Raw genomic sequence first — 19,194 nt, forward strand, 5'->3', positions numbered from 1 at the left:
AACACATTTGTAGGGCTTAAGGGTGCGTGGATCAACGCTGTAACGCAACCGTTAAAAGAAAGCTTTAGCAGGGGCCTCCTATTCATTTTTCTTGCCAATCAATTCACCAAATTTGTTTAGCTTTGTTTCATTACAAAGAAAATGTTAAAACCTAGTGACTGTTGTTAGCGAATTTTTTATTTAGGCCATAAATATTTCTATAACAATTATTGAAAATTGAAAATTTTATGAAAATGGAACTATCAAGATTACAACTCTGTAACTCACCAATGAGAAACGATATCAGAATGCTGTAAATTTCATCTAAAAGTACATCTAAAGCGTACAAAATGTATTGTGCACGGCTCTCGAATATATCCCTAATATAAGAATAGGACTTTTGCAAAACCCTTGTAAAAGATATAACGAATTCACGTAAGTTATAAATTAGTACATCAGAATTTGTCCTCTTTGCGTGTTCTAACGGATGCAATTTGCGTATCTGCGATATGTATTCTTGGTGCAGAGTTGCGAATTTGTAAACTTCGTGCCTCTACATTTTTAGAATTTACCAATTTTTTTGAAAGTTGCTTTTAAAAGATTGCGGCATTAAATCAAAATTTTGTTTCTAACAGTCACTAGAATTTAACTTTCTCTCTCCAATGCAACAGATTTGATGAAAATAAACCAAGTGGTTATCTCAGAAAAGCGTAACTGCGTTTTGCGTGTATTTGAATAGGCGGCATTGGAGTTGGGCCCGAGCTAAAGATTCCTCTCAAACAATGTGAGGTGTTGGGTTCATCGTTTTAAGTTTCGGCCGCTATATTCATATGACGAAATTTTTAATGACAACACTTTTCATAAGAAAATATAAGTTTATTCCATTGATTGATTGATTGATTGATTGATTGATTGATTGATTGATTGATTGATTGATTGATTGATTGATTGATTGATTGATTGATTGATTGAATGATTGATTGATTGATTGATTGATTGATTGATTGATTGATTGATTGATTGATTGATTGATTGATTGATTGATTGATTGATTGATTGATTGATTGATTGATTGATTGATTGATTGATTGCAGTTGGGTTTATTGGTTCTCTTAGACAGAGGTTAAATAAAGGGAAGCACTCACGCGCGTGATTGTTGGCGTAGGAAACATAATAAGTAAACTCTCCAGCATTAAAATTCATTAGGATGGCCGAAACAAACCGCATTACCAAAAATGCCAGTGGTTAGCAATTGCAGAGTTTTTCATCTTTGTATTTTTATTTATTAATTTTTTTTGTTAGTATAGAGAACATATATATAGTACACGTATTCCTGACACCTGGTATCTTTCCCCGGAAAAGCTTACATCCGTCACAAAATATGAATGCATAAACTTCAGAGTGAATGAGCATGTAATGAAATCTGTGCTTCCCCAAATGAGGAAATTATAATATAAGACATTCGCCCTTACAAATCCGTGTTGGTCCCTGCCTTGTTTACAAACTACTCGAAAACGTCGATCTTACAAAACAATAAAATTGCGACAGGAAATAACAAGACGCGATGAAAAATGCGCCAATGCAGCGAAATAGGTAAAATGTGTATCAGAAAAATACAAGCAGTCAGAAAAACTACCTGCGTATATTATTCTCCCGTACCATTTTTAATATCAAGCATGGAAAAACTGCATGTCTAAATTACTCCTAGTCTTGTCGCCACGACACCTGAAAGTGAAGGTGCTAATGCCAGACATCTTTCAAGGTGTATAAAGGAAATACCGAGCTTTTCACATCATGTATGCCCAGCATTAAGTTTGCTCACTGGCCACCGCGTTCTTATTCCGTCACCCATAAATTAAATAAATTGTATTGAACACACGATGACTGAAAGCGCATGCAAACTTATTGCACGTGTCTGACCTCACTGATTACAAAATGACCGGCAATGATTCACTCAGGTTCTCTTCACCGGAAACATCCGTCGCACACAAGATTGCCCGGAACAAGGTACACGTAGAACCATTTATTTACTTCCTCTTTTTCGCTTGCCCGTCAAATCACACTGTAAACAACTCCAGCACCGAACTTCAACCTGCTCGTGCTTTCGCCGCCCCGGGTAAGGTCGCACTACAAACACGCTAAGCCAGCGCACGTGAGCTAACTCCACACGTGACTCCCGCGCCAGACACCAACACGAAAGCCTCCATTGTCCTTCCGCTCCTCATGCATCACCGCTTTTAGCGCTAGCCTTCCTATCTCCCTGCGCCTTTATCAGCAAAAGGTGGGAAAGGGGGGAAGCATTACTAACACTGCCCGACTCGGATGAGGCCCTCGCTGCGTCACGTTTCCAGTCAGCCACGCCATTATCGGTGAAGCACGCGGTCTGAGCGCGAGAAGCACGCTTTAGCTATATCGGCAGTGCAAACAATCGCACCGATACGGAGTCCGCGAGTCACAGGTGTCCGAGCCGGCGTAGGGGGCCATTGTTGTGTGACCGCACGCACGCCCCCAGCTCCCTACTCGAGAGGTTAAAAGCGGGGCGGGCGTCGGGACTCGGAGCATTGCCGAAGGAGCGGTGAACTCTGCCTGCCTGCCTGCCTGCCTGCCTTGCTATAGCCAGCACTCCACGCATCCCGTAACCGAGCAGACGCCACAATGGCATCCCCACGAGTCGGAGGACTGTCGCAGGAATTGAAGCCCGCCGATGCCCAGGTGCAGGAAGTCTGCGAGAAGGTATATACTGCATGACGGGCGTCGTCTTTCGTTCTTTCATGTCGCGATCGAAGCAGGAGATATAGAGGAGTATTTTAGCATAGCGTTACCGTTATAACGTTACCGATACCACTTTCTTCTAATGGCGCATTCGCCGGACAGTAGATCATGTTATCATAGCGTTACCAGTCTATCGTTACCAATACCGTTTTTCCCAACTGCTGCCGCTTTCCGCTAATGGCGCCTTCGCCGGACAGTAGATTATTTTAGTACAGCGTTACCAGTCTACCATTACCACTACCGCTTTCACTCAATCGCGCATGCGCAGTTGGGGGAACGCGCCATCGGTAATGGTATAAGGTTAACGATACAGGCTAAGCATCGTTTCCGAAATAAGAATCGCTTTAGGGCGCGCACTTACAACAGATTCAGCTTACCGCAACATAGGTACTAAAGTTTACAGCTGGACGAATTAGTACGAATTCATCCCTTACATACGAACTGCGACACAGGCAGGGCACATCGGAAAGGAAGAGAAGTGCGCTGGTTCGTTCCCTTTCTTAATGTACCGTCTGTCGTGCAATTCGTCGCAAATGAAAACTGGCTAAGTTTAATTTTATTAAATATCGTAAAGCAATGTAAATAATGCACTGTATTTATTTCTGCTTTTAATACGCATCTTGACCTAACAGTACTCTAACGAAATCGTCATTTTACACTTGAAGCACAGAAGATTTTTCCGTTCACAAAAAACACAAAATTTCTTCGGACTGATATATTTACGTAGATACGCGCTCCCCCTGAGGTATAAAGCTTCCTCTTAATTAAACTGCAGCCATAATCCATACGTTCGGCTTAGTGGGTCGAAGGCATTTTGGCATATCGGCCAGCAGATGTAAAAAAAAAAATTGCCATGGAGGACGATTTACCGAGCTACGGTGTGTCGTCGAACCGAACCATGCAGGGCCTGTGTTCACAAAGCTTTTCGTTGGTAAGTGTTCTTCGCCACTGGCCAGTCGTCTTCCTTAAGTCCGGCATCAAAATTAGCTGAAAGTCCCTCTTACGAACAACTTTAACGCAAAAACTTTTTGTGAATACGGACACCAGAAGAATAGCTGTTGCAATATTCCGCTATGAGCGCACGCGCCGACATATAGATTCTACTCGGAAGACAGCCGGCCTGTAATGCCGAACTATATTAACAGCTAGCTGATAACATCCCCTGATATATAAACACCTTGTTACTCTATAGACTGACGCAACCAGATAACTTAGGAGGAGGTGGAGGAAAAGGAGAGGGAAAGAGAGCGATTTAATTCAGTGCAAGGCCGACTGACTGCCCTGTATTGCGGGTAAGTGGCATCGGTATAACTTAAGTAAGTCCGTAATGAATTAAAAGGAGAGAGTGTGAGAAAGATAGAAACAATAAAAAAAACTATGTATATATACGAGCAACTCGTACGTCAGCGACAGCGAAGCTGAATAAGGGAGTACACACACCCCCGAAGGTCACCGCCAGAGGGTGCGCGGAGGGTAGGAGCGGTAGGAGCGGTAAAGCCCCTTAAACCTCGTAAAGTATTGCCACGCTTTGAATGCCGCCTCCTCCTCGCGCGCTCTGGCCGAGGCCGACGCCGCGTCGCTATTGGCCTAATAGCATCACGTGGGCCCTCGTGACGTGCATCAGCGCCATTTTTGCTCGAGAAGCGTCTACGGAGTGGCGAGGAGCGCATGTTGGCGCCGTTGCTACGCTCGAGCAGTGTAGGTGGCGCCGCGTTCGAGGAGGGAGCGTGCAAGAGGAGAAACGAGGAGGAGTGAAGGCGGAGGAGGAGAGTGTCACTACTTTACGAAGTTAAAGGGGTTTTAAAGGGACACTAAAGCGAAACAATAAATCAGTTTAGACTAATGAAGCATTGTTTGAGAACACTGCAGGCAGTCATTTCAAAAAATATAGTTTGGTTATTAGATGACAAAACGAAGGTCCAAGTATCAATATTCGAATTTCGCGCCGAAACCCCAGTGCCGGTACGTCAGCGTGACGTCAGGGATCCCAAAGTATTTTTTTCGCATTTGGGCCGCGTTGGCTGAATAAAGGTTCCCGAAACTTGCCATGTTTAATATTTGCTTCCTCTAGAACACAATGTAGTCAATCTGTACCGCTGTATATAATTAGTAGGCCCCAGAAGATGCCATCAAAATCCAAGACGTCACAGCCCCCAGGTGCGGGAACTTAAGTAGGCGTCGCCACCCGTATTTCGTTCTTGCGCTTTTTCTGGCTTACCAAACGTCTTAGCGTTGCAAGAGTGGTGTTTTTTGGTGTTGTAGAACGGTAATTTACTGAGGCAGAAGAAATCATTTTTCACTTTAGTGTCCCTTTAAGGAGCGGGGCTCCGCCGCGATGGGAGCGGACCAATCAGAGGGCGCGACAGGGGAGGAGGAGGAGAGGGGTATAAGAACAGGTGTTTCGCCGGCGCGCGCCCTTTCGCCCCACGGATTACGCACGGCGCGAGCGGTAGCGGGAGCTCGCACGAGAGCGGCAGCACCGACTTCGCGCAAGAAAAGCGCGGCTTCCCTGCACTGCCAGAAGCAAAGCGCCAGCGGAGGGAAGCCGCTACCGCCGAGGATCAAGAACGGGAAACGCAAGCCAAGCGCCAGCAGAGGCAAGCTAACCCCCACATTCGACAGTAGGAGGCCGAGCAGAGACATCTACGCACAGAGATTCCTCCCACGGAGGGTGACGACCGACGGTTCAAGAGAGAATTCCTCGACCGTGAGTGTGTGCACGGTGTGTGATAGACTGCGGTTTGATCACAACCTCACGCAACTGAAGAGCGTGCGCAATCTGGAACCGAAGCTCCAATCTAGAAAAACGACGACAACGAGACAAAAGACTCGTGATAATCGCGCTAAACACGAGTTGAAACTTGAGAAAACGACCACCAGCTTCGCTGTTTCGACAGTTTTCACAGCGTGGAACTGGCTTTACTTTTTTTTTGTCACATTTGCACACCGCTGCCGACTTTCACTATCGCCGCAAGCAAAGTGTCGTGGTACTCCTCAGACAGCTTCACTGTAAAAGCTTTAGAAAGCCACGGCGTATAAAACTCCTTCTTCTGTATACCATGTGGGCACTTGAAAGCCAGGTGCGCTAAGCACTACGCTATTGGGCAGCCCTGTCGAATCACGCAGACTTTGAGAGTGTCTGTGCATGTATTTCGGAAAACCACGGCACAGGCAAGAGCGAACGAAGACGACGTCGACGGTGCGTTGTGCAGCACGAAGTTGTTCTTGAGAAGATGGCGGTGGTCCGCGGCGAAAACGTAATGTTGTAGCCCTTTTATCGGCGTTGTGGCAGCAGCATGTTCATTACCTCAGAAACCTGCCCCTCGTGAATTTATAACAGTCAAATTAGCCAAGGAAAGAGAAGCACTTAGTTACGTATACAACAGGCACATGTTCTTGATGTGTTCAGATATGGGTATGGCGCATCACAGCCTGCACGGCTGCTGCGCCATAAAAATCCCATATCATCATCAGATATGGGGAACGCGCCCCCCATGTGCCGATCGCACGTAGATGTACCTTCCTTATTGTATACTTAACCTGACATTCACTTGCCAGACAATGTAACTGTACAGCAAAATTGGTGCTAGCTGGAGAGTTCTATATATTCGTAGACTATTGCAACTAGTGTAGTTTCGGATTGCTTTTGTGAGCTCCGTTTGTAAACATAGAAGTGGTCTTAAGGTTTAAGAATCAGTTTGGTGAAGGTAACCCAAGGAGGCTTGTAGCCATCGCTCATGGCATTTAACGTTTCCTTCGAGAAATGGTCGTCTTGAGAAAAAATTGAAAACAAAACGTTTGCTGAATTTATTTATTTTTTTCATTTACATAGGCTAAGTATATTAAAGACATACGTAGTTCGCCAAATAGCTGAAAATTTTTATTTATTTTATTCAATATCAGCAATGTTTGAAAAATATTCGAGCAAGAATCTATGTGGCAGGCCAGTGCACCCATTGGGGTTGTACTGCGATGAGTGTAGCGCTCCTGAACTCTAGGATGTTCGCGTAATAGAAAATGTTGATGTATTAATGTCATGCATTGTGATAATATTAGATTTCAATCGTCAATGAAGTAAGAAACATATTCCAAACACATTTGAGCAGAGAGTTGAAGTAGCCTTTTACAGCTAAGCTAGTTAGAAGACGATTGAAATCTAATATTATCACAATGCATGGCATTAATACATCAACATTTTCTATTACGCGTACATCCTCGAGTGCAGGAGCGCTACACTCATCGCAGTACAACCCCAATGGGTGCACTGGCCTGCCACATAGATTCTTGCTCGAATATTTTTCAAACATTGCTGATATTGAATAAAATAAATAAAAATTTTCAGCTATTTGGCGAACTACGTATGTCTTTAATATACTTAGCCTATGTAAATGAAAAAAAAAAAAGAATTCAGCAAACGTTTTGTTTTCAATTTTTTCTCAAGGCGACCATTTCTCGAAGAAAACTTTAAATGCCATGAGTTCAGACAGGGAGATACGATATCTCCAATGCTATTCACAGCATGTCTACAGGAGGTATTCAGAGACCTGGAGTGGAAAGAATTGGGGATAAAAGTTGATGGAGAATACCTTAGCAACTTGCGATCCGCTGATGATATTGCATTGCTTAGTAACTCAGGAGACCAATTGCAATGCATGCTCACTGACCTGGAGAGGCAAAGCAGAAGGGTGGGTCTGAAAATTAATCTACAGAAAACTAAAGTAATGTTTAACAGTCTCGGAAGAGAACAGCAGTTTACGATAGGTAGCGAGGCACTGGAAGTGGTAAGGGAATACATCTACTTAGGGCAGGTAGTGACCACGGATCCGGATCATGAGACTGAAATAACCAGAAGAATAAGAATGGGCTGGGGTGCGTTTGGCAGGCATTCTCAAATCATGAACAGCAGGTTGCCACTATCCCTCAAGAGGAAAGTGTATAACAGCTGTGTCTTACCAGTACTCACCTACGGGGCAGAAACCTGGAGGCTTACGAAAAGGGTTCTGCTGAAATTGAGGACGACGCAACGAGCTATGGAAAGAAGAATGATAGGTGTAACGTTAAGGGATAAGAAAAGAGCAGATTGGGTGAGGGAATAAACGCGGGTAAATGACATCTTAGTTGAAATCAAGAAAAAGAAATGGGCATGGGCCGGACATGTAATGAGGAGGGAAGATAACCGATGGTCATTAAGGGTTACGGACTGGATTCCAAGGGAAGGGAAGCGTAGTAGGGGGCGGCAGAAAGTTAGGTGGGCGTATGACATTAAGACGTTTGCAGGGACAACATGGCCACAATTAGTACATGACCGGGGTAGTTGGAGAAGTATGGGAGAGGCCTTTGCCCTGCAGTGGGCGTAACTAGGCTGATGATGATGATGATGATGATGAGTTAGAAGTGCTCAAAAACATTATGTCCGTGTCCTTACGGTGTCGTGGGAAAACTATATAATTCACGGAGTTGTTATTTATAGAGAATGCCAGGCATCTTAGGGGGTCGTGTGCAGAAATATTTTGAATTTGGTGGTTATATCGGGGCTGAATAAGTATACTGCTAAACGCACATTTTCTGCGGCTTTAAAATATGATATGTTTATAAAGTTCCCTGCCTACCATGGGAAAGCCAGAGGATCTAGCCATAGAATCTTTCCAGATGATGGGCGCCATATTAGGGGTGACGTGTACCGGAAGTTTTATCTGTGTAGTTTAATCACAGGCTTCGCAGCAAATTACTTATATAAACATTCAAGTGCTTTATATACTCTACCACTCGGGCAGTGAGTTTGCCCAATCAGCATGAAAGAACTCAATGTGCCACAAAGTTGACGTTGTGAGGCAATAGGAGAAATCATTTGGGTGATGGGTGGACGAAGCTTCAAGATCGTCACGTAAATAGGGGCTTTGCAAAAAAAAGAAAAATGCCTTCGCAGATGAGTGAAAATGCGGGCAACTCGTACCTCGTGGACAGCGAAGCTGAAGGAGGCAGTTCTCAAATCCTTCGGAAGTCCTAGGGGTCTGTTTTGCCACTCGTCGAAATCGTACCCGAGAATTTGCAAGTGGTTCACTATATCCGGTGCAATTATTTAGTTATACGCGACCCTTCTTATATATGCTTCAGTATATCAGCACAGGCACCCTTGTTTTCCTGTTGTATCGTGAAAAATATATCTATCTTCATCGTCGATCGTTTCTTCAATGTTGTCTATGATATTGTCAGTGGACGTGGTGTCTTTGGGCACTTTGAATGTAGAACAGCTCTCCTATGAAAAGGGAGGCAGGAGAGGCGTCGGGGGCAGAGGTCTTGACGCCATCTTCTCAGGTCCCCCAAGAGCTACGACCAGCGATAATGGGCTGAGATTTTTTAGATTAGCAGCAGGAGGCAATTCCAGCATGTCCGTGGACACCAACGCTGATGAGGGGCCGATGAAAGGTGATGGGACGCTGGTCGCGCAAAGCTGAAGTGCTTGGTATTCTGCTAAAACTGAAATTGATCTTAGCCAAAGAAAGGCCCATACGTCATACCTGCAAAATGAGCGGTCAATATTGCCCCGCCCCCGTAGCTGACCTTAAACTCAATTGGAGCCGGTTAAACGAGCCATGAGAAACAAAATTTACGAACTGCTGGCTAAGATAAACGTCTCTGTCGTCTTCTTTCTTTCCTTTCCTTTCTTCTTTGTCTAACTGTTTATCATGAACGTTTTCCAACTCGGCCAGTTCTCGCTTATAGTTTTTGCACTAAGATAAACACGTTAAGAATTTGTCCATTCGAGTGAGCTGCACGAAAGGTCATCTTTATTCTATAACTCTTGATATGTATATATACGTTTCAAAGCAAGGTTCGGAGCTATGATGCAGGCCGCGTTGCTCCCTCATCCCCGACTGGCATTTGATACTGAGCACGATACTGCTGCTACCTTCATCACCGCACGAAAACGGTCATGCAAGTCCCCTTAACGGCCTCGCTGTAAAAGCGTGTACGTCCCAAAGCCAGCATGTCTGCAAAGTGTGTCGCAAATTCTGCGTGTCTTCGGACAGCAGAGAAGCACGTTTGAGTTTCCTGTGCTGAGGACGGTCTGCCCCCCACACCAGTGTCCCAGAATTCTCCCTTCCGACAGAGCTAGGGCAATCCCCTATCATCCATGTATATAGTCCGCACCAGGCGTGTACTTCGGGTGTATTGAAGCACGTGCGAGTTTTGGAGGCACCGGACCAGGCAGTACGGCAGCGGGCGAAGATGGCGTTGCGTGAATCGAAAGGAACAATCATGCTTAGCGAGAAACCGTTGTTTTGATTACATGTGTACCTTTGCTTCCCTTCCTTTCCCAGCATTTTGGCTGTCCCGATAAATGAATACGCACGAGTACTACGCAACAATACGAGCTAAACTTAGGAGACACCAAAAGTATATTGTAACTTCTGCCTAAGACGCACTTGTGTGTCTGCATATCAATGTACAGCTGCGTATGTATACAGTTAAATAACCGCAAACACTATCGCAGTGGGAAAGAAAGGGCGCGAGAAAGGCGGACAGCGCACGAATACCGGGCACTCGTGTTTCCGGAACCGAGCAGCGTAAACATTAGTCAGAATGACGAAAGAAAGAAACACAAACGAAGACAAATATTCAGCGCTAAGTGAAAGCGCTTGCGACCACTTCACGTTGTCGGTACCACGATTACGAAGCTTTGCCAGACACCGGAGGCGCTAAGAGCTCTAATCTCCTGGGTCAACACGAGTGCAGCGCACCAAGAATAGTGACGGAGTCAGTGTACGATAAGGAGTGTTATGTATGTCCACAAAACGCGGCACGCGCTGGGCGCGTATACATCGCGCAAGTGCGCAACGGTAAACTATATGACGAATGTGCCCGCTCAACAAGTATTTTTTTTTTTTTTTTCAGGCGACGTTTTAGCGCAGCGCGCTCGTGAAAAACTTCGAATAATCTCCCTCCACTGTCTTACAGGTCCGCTCGGATGTCGAGAACAAGCTCGGCCAGAACTTCGAGGAGTTCACGCCCGTCAGCTACAGGACTCAGGTCGTGAACGGCACGAACTACTTCGTGAAGGTAAACAGCTGTCACGCAGATGCACTTGCGCGCGCGCGATCATTCCTGTTTTCAGCGTTCGCGTGATCAGTCGGCCACAAAATTTTACGGAACACGAGATCTGAGCGAAAGCTGAATTTCTGCGCAGCCTCCACAACGCAGCCTGCGATATTTGCCATTTACAGCCTCTACCAGTATATGTCAACAACATTGTGGTGTTCGGTTTTACTGGCTACTGTTACAGGCTGCTCGGAAATTGAGCGTTCTCCGAGATCCCGTGGTCCGTAAACTTTTGTGGTTGGCTGTACCATGACGTATAAATTGAAACGCGACAGGAAGAGCAGGTGAGAGACTACACCGTAAACATGAACACGTATTTTGAATGGTCGCATCGGATTGCAGACGGGTATGCTCCTTAACATTCGATAGCAATTACATGTGCACGCGCACGCGTACACACACGCGCACATACATGCGGACTGGGAAGCGATAAAAGCGAAGATTCTCTTTTCTCAAGTTATTTTATTTGTTCGGGTTTACATTTTCCACAAAAGTACGTCTACCCAACGAAGCTCTCAGGAGTCAGGACAACGTTGTCCCAAGAAAAGCTGGCGACGAATTCCCAAATTACAATTTTTTTCGTTCTCAAAAGAAGCTTGCCACTGTCGCTTGCATTATATAATACGTTTGCTTACCGCATAGACCACCGCATATCAACAAACAGCTCTAGCGTACACACTACTTTGTAAATACCGACACTGAAATTCTCCCTTGCCCAAGCACACTACTAGAAGTATTCATATTGTGTGCATTATGCTGCTCTGTTTTAAGCAATGTCTCAGTTCGAGCCCGTCACATGCTGCGATGAAACAAGGTGCCGAATTCGCAAACCTTTTCGTTCGTAAGAGCCAGGAGCAATTGGTCGGCCGCTTTCGCTATAATACGTCCGACATCTAGATAGAATGGACTCAGCTCTTAGGAACCGTTCTGGCGTACAAACTTCTGTGAATAAAAGCGAAGAGCTTTATTTTTGTTCTTTATATTAACATCTCTCCCTACCCTCCTCCTTACTTTATTTTGCCACGGCGGCCGCATTTAGATGGGAGCGAAATGCGAAAACACCCGTTTACTTAGATTTAGGTGCACGTTAAAGAACCCCAGCTGGTCCAAATTTCCGGAGCCCCCCCCACTACAGCGTGCCTCATAATCAGAAGGCGGTTTTGGCGCACACCCTAATTTAATTTAATTTCTTAATTTACTTTCTTTTGCGAATTGCATATTTCTAGAATGCATGTGCGTTCCAATAGCTTGCCGGTGAAATGTGTAATAAATGCATCGCGCGCGCGCCTCGCAGGTCCGCGTAGGCTCCGACCAGTACGTCCACGTCCGGGCCCACAAGAGCTTTCAGGGCGATGTCACCTTCGCCGCCGTCCAGGAGAACAAGTCGCTCGAAGACGAAGTGGAGCACTTTGCCTGAGCGACTACATGTGTACTCTTCCAAGGAAACGCAACACCGACTGTGCTCACGACGTCAGTCCCACTGCAGAGCTATGGACTCAACGTTTTAGCATGCGCTGAATCGGCCCCTTAATTGTGACGCGGTATAATGAAAACAGCCGTGGCGGCGAAATTAAAGGCACCGCTATAGGCTCAGACCTTTAGTCTGTAAACAGGTACGCTAGTCACTTAGCAGCGCGGTCTGCTTACCATTTCGAGAATTGCTCTCCAACGAGATTATATATATGCCAAAAAAGAAAAGAACGGTGGACACGTGTGAATAAAATATTGTCTTAAAAACAGCGTGCGCTATCTTTATTTCGGAGCAACGACGGAATGCGTCTGTATTCCCCACACATTGCGTTAACTTGATCCTCCGACCCGAGGCACCCATTGCGCATGCGCAGTTGTCGCCCCTTATGTATGAACGGATTGTGATATTGCAACACGAAATATATACTATAATGCTAAAGCTGCAAAAGTTCTTTGTCCCTGCAATATATGCTACACGCACGTGTACGTGCGTGTGCATGTGTGTGCGTGTTTGTGCTTGTTAAATTCGCTTTTCGTTCTGTTTTGTGACTTGTTTCTGCGCGTTTCATTCTTCGTTCACATTGCTGTCTCATAGCGCCGCATTAAACATGGCTTTGGCCAGTGCCTGGCAAGTACAAGTACAATACAAAACGGCGACCTCTTAGCGTTATCAATTGGTGAGCAAAAGCGCACATTTCAACGCTACAGCGTCTCACGAAGTCAACGAACGACTCTGTATGTGTAGAGAGCTGCTCCGCCCACGTACTCGAGAGCCCTTTTAGTCTACGACATAGCTGCAGGAGGCAACGAATGCGGAGAGAAGGTACAAGAAGTGGATAAGAACCCTTGTAAGAAGCCTGTATACAGACCCGTAATCGTGAAGACGAATTCTTTTTTTTTTTCGCTCGCTAAATACGAACGCCGACAGATTGCGCGTGCTATAACAATATCCGCGCATGCATACATATGTGCTCGCGAATATGCAGGAAAGCGTCACATTTAGGTTACGTCAATAGCGCTATGTAGAAACACAAAGCAACGTCAAGAACGTGGGCAACTACCTCGTACAGTCCTTGATCTGATGTGGCTTGAATATTAGCTCTCTATTCTACGGAGCATTGTTCGATTGCTATTCTACAGTATACAGTGTACCTGTCACTTTATATAGCCCTTACTTTAGGAGCGGTTCTCTCCAGGCTGTTTTTCCCGTCGGCGGATGCCTTCTCGTTCTTTCACTGCGCGTGCAAATCTGAGCTGCTAGTGCAAGTAAACAACGTGTTATTTAGTATACTTTGGCGCCGCCTTCGGGATTCCAAAGTGGTAACGGGGACGCCAAAGGGGGTTCGCCGAGGCCCACGGACCGCCCTAGTCCTGCTGCTTTGATGGGTCACCCGATTGACACGGCCATTATTGGGCGCTCTGCACGCATGAAGACATTGCGCCGGCCCGCTTTTATTATAGTCTGTTGCAGGTACCCCCATGAAGCCCCCATTCAGTTCACCGGTATTATTTTATGCTGAATTATCTCATGGCGCCAAATTACGCAGTAAAAGTAAGTGCCTCCCCACTGGCAGCAGAGCCAGAGAACGTATACATGCGTGCTTTTCAGAGTGCCTGACCTCACTGCCACCGTCGGCCGGAAGGCCGCGCAAATAACCTCTCCCCCATACGTTACGTATTTCTGTGGATCACAGTGAATTAGAAAAAAAAGTGCAGGAGCAACGAAATCGGAGAGATGTTAATGCAGATGTAGATGCCGAACTTGGGAGTTAGTGGCACGTATACACACGCTCGTTGGGATTGGCCAAGAATCGGGTATTACAAAATAAGATAGGAAAAAAGAAATGTAAAAGAATTCAAGCGAAATTCGAGAATAGCTAGGTTAGAATAAGAAGAGAGCGGAGAGAATGAATTCATAAAAATTAAAGATTCAATTAAATACATTTTCTTTTTGTTCGCGACGCTTCACGATCTGATATAAGCGGTTGCAGCGGTCGGTTCATTGCACATCAAATAATATAGAGGCGTGAGAGTTGGTGACATTTTCAAACCGAATTGACTGCGAATCTTGTAATAAAGGTTACTTCAAACATCTAATTCATCACTGCATATCATTTTCTTTATTTCTGAAAACGATACATCAGAATAGGAGACGCGGCCGGAGTGGAGGAAAAAGTAAGAGCAGACACAGTAAGAACTTTGATTACGCGATATGCTTTTGTGCGATCTTCCTTCCCGGCAGTACCAGTTTCCCCGGGACAAATTTGTCTTAGCTTGCGAATTGAGCCTCGTAAACCGCCTGAACGGAGCAATTCCTCTGTTAACGGAGATAACCGGGAAGCAAGCGAAAAGGATTGCTAGGTGTATATCAACTTTCGAGCTTCGAATAAGTGTCGAGTAATTTATCCCCGCGCTTCCACCAAGGAATAATTAGTCTCGTCTCCATAGTTCTGTGTTCACGACTATTATTTATTCGTTGCTTTTATTTTTAGGCTATAAAATTATTATTCGTAGGAAGCAGTATAGGCTCTCTTTGTAACAAATTCACTGTCATGCGGATTGCAAAATTTACGTTCTGCATCAGGGAGAACGAATTAATTTGTTATAAACATAACAATACGTCTAATGTACATTAAGAGGTTTTATTCAGTTTCATTTAGGCTGACCACTGGAATTTGTGGTAAATTATACGGTTCGGAGCGTGCTTGCAGTGTCCTTAACAAATGACATTTCAGTCAACTGATGATCATGTCATTGTGCTTGACATATTAATATTCAATAATGTGAGACGGGAAAAAAGTAAAATGGTAATCAGCTTATGCCACCCGCAGGGTGGCCGTTTGGTTGAGACGTTGAGCTGGAGCACGAGGTCGCTTGTTCGAGTCCCGGCCGTGGCGGCTGCATTTCTATTGGGGCGAAGTGCAAAAACGCTCGTGTACTATAATTTATGTGTACATTAAACATTCCCAGGCAGTCTAAACTAATCCGGAGCCTTCCACTATACGCAAAGCGTCGCTCAAAACCCACTACTGTGCAGCTTCGGGACGTTAAACTTCTCAATTTAATTAATTGACTAACAAGCGCGCAGCGCCATCATACGTATACATATGCCAATGACAGTGGACCAAAGGAGCCGTCCGGAACCAGGGACCGAATTCATAAACCTTTACTTTCGTAAGTGTTATCTGGCATTGCCGCCTTCAATATATATAATATTGTGTCCCAGCATCAGGACTGGCTGAAATTGTTTTTTCTTATGCGATCAATTCTAGCGTGGCATTATTTTTTGAATACGGGTTGAGAAGCTCACAAAATGTTCGCCTTAATATGTAAGGCTTGAGACGTAGTAGTCAGCTCATGTATAACCGATGCCACACAGTATAACGCCCCGAGACACATACAAACTTTACCAATTAGTACTTGTACTATGCGCACGACTTCAGTGTAAATTATCAAAATAAATAAATAAGCGTGAGTTATTATTATTGTTATTTTTTAATAGAAATGGCCGTCAGCTTTATGACAAGTGCGGTTGTGATTAGACAATTGAGCATCTGTTTTGCATCTTGCCACGTTACAGCTCAGAAAAGCTAGCGCTCTGTGCTGCTCTTTACAGATTGTACAGTACGTCAGTCATTAACAGAAAAAAAAAAAAAGGTTTTAGTGTACTCGTCACAACAGACACCCTTGCTAAAACTTGCTAATGCGCTTTATAGTTCCTGCGGTCTACGGCATGGCATGCGAGATAGGCTGTGACAGTGATGCGTGTCGCTTCTGACGCGAGATTTGCGTCACTTAAGTATTCTTGTCCCGTTACTTTCTACTTATATCTCATTTTCCCGATTCGCTCGAGCAAAGCTTACTTCTTTATATATATAGAGAGAGACAGAAGTCATAAGGGAAAGGTAGGGAGGCTAACCAGACTGAGCCCGGTAGACTTAATGGTAGTCCCCTGCAACGGGGAAGGGGATTGAAAGAGGAAAAGGAGAGAGAAGTTCACACTTTGCACAGTTACACTAACAAGCGTTCATCGTTGAGTGAGTAACAGGCGGTCATACAAGCTGGTGCAGTAAAAAAAAATATAGAAAAAAAAAACCCGTAGCCTGCAATTAGCAGACGCTCGAGGCCACGGGCCCAAGATCTTCTCTGTAAAGGGCCTGTCATCTAAGTGAGGTCTAGTGATGGTATATTTCACAAACGAGCCAAATATTCCGCTACATCGCATTAATATAAATATCGTATTTGTTATACAAATAATGTAACTGTGCTAAGTGGACTATTGCTATAACTTCGCGTTGCAAGCCGCCTAAAAACAATACAGCGTCTTTCAGTAAAAGTAACCGCAAGTCATCATGTGGATAGCTAGCTAAATGGGCGGTACATTTGCTGAAAGTATATGCATCACGCAGCCGATAATATTTCACTCTCGCCAAAGAAACAGGCACTATAAGGCGTTGCAGAAACACGTTAACTTACGCAGAAGGAATGTTAATGAGATTGGCTGCCTAAATTATTCAAACAATGAACGAGTGAGTCTTGAAGTTGCACATGACTGCGAAACCGAGGAAACGTTAATGCGAGCGCAGTCAACTTGTTCAAATCCAGATTTGTAATGCTAGGGACTAAAATGCGTATTCAACATTTTATGTTTATCATTCGCACGTGTGTTTCAAATTAACAGCGCGCAGTTATCCGAACGAACAATCTTCAAGATTGACCTACTGCGTGGTGCTGTAGTGTCACCTATCGGCGTCCCACCACATTTGTACTTGGAGCATGGGCTATAATGACCACGAAGCGGCAGCACCTGCAACTTAGAGAGGACTTTAGATGCTTTGCACGAGATGGCAGCACCTTACCGTCCGTTTCATTTTCAGAATGGGTGACGTAAGAGTCACGAGCACTGACTCATTGTAGTAGCGCGCGCGATTGGTGAGTTGTCACGTTTAAAAGTTCGCTGTTTCCTCGTTTGTGCTCCGTGTAGCTCCGAAACAGCCCGAATTAAACATGCCTCTGTGTGGTGGACTCTCGGAGGAAGTTAAGGACGCCGATGACACAGTCAAGGAGATTTGCGAAAAGGTAATTTTATTTCAGACGCAATTAGGAAGACTAGTCCCGGCGCGGTGGGCGTGATTGTTTACACCATCGATTCTGGCCGCAGGTTCGTGCCGATGTGGAGGCGAAGCTGAGTAAGTCCTTCAAGGAGTTTGCGCCTCTGAAGTATCGGACGCAGCTGGTGAACGGCGTCAACTATTTCGTAAAGGTTGGTGCCACGTACTGCGCGTGCTGGCGCGCGCGGTGCTGCATGAACGCGGTGTGATGCGTACGTGGTCACGGATCCAGCTAGACAGCGCCCTGACATGCTTTGATATATAGAGAATCTCCACTCGTACTGTACGCACGCTGCTTTTTTATGCATCGCTGTACGTTAGCGATCGTGCCTGAGTGACTACGAGCGCTTCAGTGCGCGCGCGCACTCCGCGATGGGGCGTCACTCCGCACACGTATTTGCCGTTGACGCGCACTACTGGAATGTGTTCCGATCCCCTCCCGCCCCTGCGCGGAGGAACGAGCATGTTTTTCAAAGAAAAATGTGGGATGTCATATCGACCAAAATACTCAACCTAAAGTATCAGCAACCCTGTTACCCACGCCCCAGCAATCTACGAGTGAGGTTTGATCTGCAAACGGCGGTGTTCAGAGATAAATCTTGAGTCGACCTATCTGCGCCCTGGCTGTAGTCGATTCTGCTGCTCCGGGTACGGCCCCCATCCCAGCGGGAACAAATGCGGAGACGCTCCGCTGAACTCGCTGAAACGAAGGATCTCGTCGCGTTGTAAAAACCGTTGCTCTTTTGCTACTTGCGTGTGACACGTACGCGACATGTGACGTCCGTAAATGCTGCGTGGTAGGTTGGCTATGCTGATTTTCGGGTCAGCTCTCGCTGTTCGAAACGCCCTTTACGGGTGCTTTTCGTTGTTTGTGACGACGCACTTTATATGCAATCGGTGTCAAATTTCACTAAAGTTGACTGCAAGAATATGCATAAACTACTTTTATACAGTTACGTATGCATCCCCGGGGATGAACATTTTGCGTAGTCGTCTGAGCTAATTACTTTTAAAAAGGATTGATGGCAGTATACATTGTAACACGCGGTATCACGAGGTTATGACGCGCGCGGTGAAAGGGCGGCGATCGTGACAAATGCCAGCTGGCAATACAGCGGCGCGCGGCGCCAAGTTTGTCATTGGTTTTTTAGCATCTTTGTGTATGACTTATTCCCTTTTTTTATTCTTTACGTTGTTTTTTTTCAGGTTCACGTAGGAGATGGCCAGCACATCCACGTGCGTGCGCACAAGGCTTTCCAGGGCGAAATATCGTTCTCGGCTGTGCAGGAGAACAAGACGTTGGAAGACCCGCTCGAGCATTTCCAGTGACGGCTGTAGCCAGCGCTTACCTTTTACATATATGCGATAAAATAAAGGAACAAATCTTACGGGATATTCTGTGTTGCGCTCAAACTTACTCGGTCCTATCAGCCGCCGCGCACTATTACGTCATAGACTACTTACAGGCGCCGATCGAGTCATTGCCTCGAACGCAAGTTCCGACCCAATGACCTGTACAAAGGATTTAAACTTTTCATGGTTTTGTTCTGCACTTAAACGTTGCATTGCCGTATTTGGTCTCCATGGATATTCGAGTCAATTGTGCACTTGTGTTTTAGGAAACGGACATAATCATATGGTTACATACCTGCTAAAGAAAGTTCCGAAATAAACTATATTCTTAATTAGAGCTAACATACATGTAATGGCGAAAACCGTGGGAAACCCACGTTTTTTCTGGTAAAATATGTATGGCTCTATG

At 45.3% G+C, this 19,194-nt stretch overlaps 2 protein-coding genes across 2 annotated transcripts; both read left to right on the top strand.

The window, feature by feature from the left end:
- The first annotated feature begins 2,459 nt into the window (after window positions 1-2,459).
- LOC126522741 (cystatin-A2-like) lies at window positions 2,460-12,591 on the top strand. The gene is made up of 3 exons (XM_050171529.3): window positions 2,460-2,712; window positions 10,711-10,812; window positions 12,146-12,591. The coding sequence occupies exons 1-3, from the start codon at window positions 2,635-2,637 to the stop codon at window positions 12,266-12,268; spliced, it is 303 nt and encodes a 100-aa protein (XP_050027486.1). The 5' UTR covers window positions 2,460-2,634; the 3' UTR covers window positions 12,269-12,591.
- Window positions 12,592-17,221: 4,630 nt separating this feature from the next.
- On the top strand, window positions 17,222-18,825 carry LOC126522742 (cystatin-B-like). The gene is made up of 3 exons (XM_050171530.3): window positions 17,222-17,400; window positions 17,483-17,584; window positions 18,639-18,825. The coding sequence occupies exons 1-3, from the start codon at window positions 17,329-17,331 to the stop codon at window positions 18,759-18,761; spliced, it is 297 nt and encodes a 98-aa protein (XP_050027487.1). The 5' UTR covers window positions 17,222-17,328; the 3' UTR covers window positions 18,762-18,825.
- Window positions 18,826-19,194: the final 369 nt, after the last annotated feature.

This window comes from Dermacentor andersoni, chromosome 6 (assembly GCF_023375885.2).
Source record: "Dermacentor andersoni chromosome 6, qqDerAnde1_hic_scaffold, whole genome shotgun sequence".
NCBI lineage: Eukaryota > Metazoa > Arthropoda > Arachnida > Ixodida > Ixodidae > Dermacentor > Dermacentor andersoni.

What these genes read in the sequence shown, in the direction of transcription:
- LOC126522741 (XM_050171529.3), top strand. Translation starts at nt 2,635, where the DNA reads ATGGCATCCCCACGAGTCGGAGGACTGTCGCAGGAATTGAAGCCCGCC. An exon ending in TGCAGGAAGTCTGCGAGAAG is followed by an intron (nt 2,713 to 10,710) that starts GTATATACTGCA and finishes ACTGTCTTACAG; the next exon opens with GTCCGCTCGGATGTCGAGAA. An exon ending in GCACGAACTACTTCGTGAAG is followed by an intron (nt 10,813 to 12,145) that starts GTAAACAGCTGT and finishes CGCGCCTCGCAG; the next exon opens with GTCCGCGTAGGCTCCGACCA.
- LOC126522742 (XM_050171530.3), top strand. Translation starts at nt 17,329, where the DNA reads ATGCCTCTGTGTGGTGGACTCTCGGAGGAAGTTAAGGACGCCGATGAC. An exon ending in TCAAGGAGATTTGCGAAAAG is followed by an intron (nt 17,401 to 17,482) that starts GTAATTTTATTT and finishes TTCTGGCCGCAG; the next exon opens with GTTCGTGCCGATGTGGAGGC. An exon ending in GCGTCAACTATTTCGTAAAG is followed by an intron (nt 17,585 to 18,638) that starts GTTGGTGCCACG and finishes GTTTTTTTTCAG; the next exon opens with GTTCACGTAGGAGATGGCCA.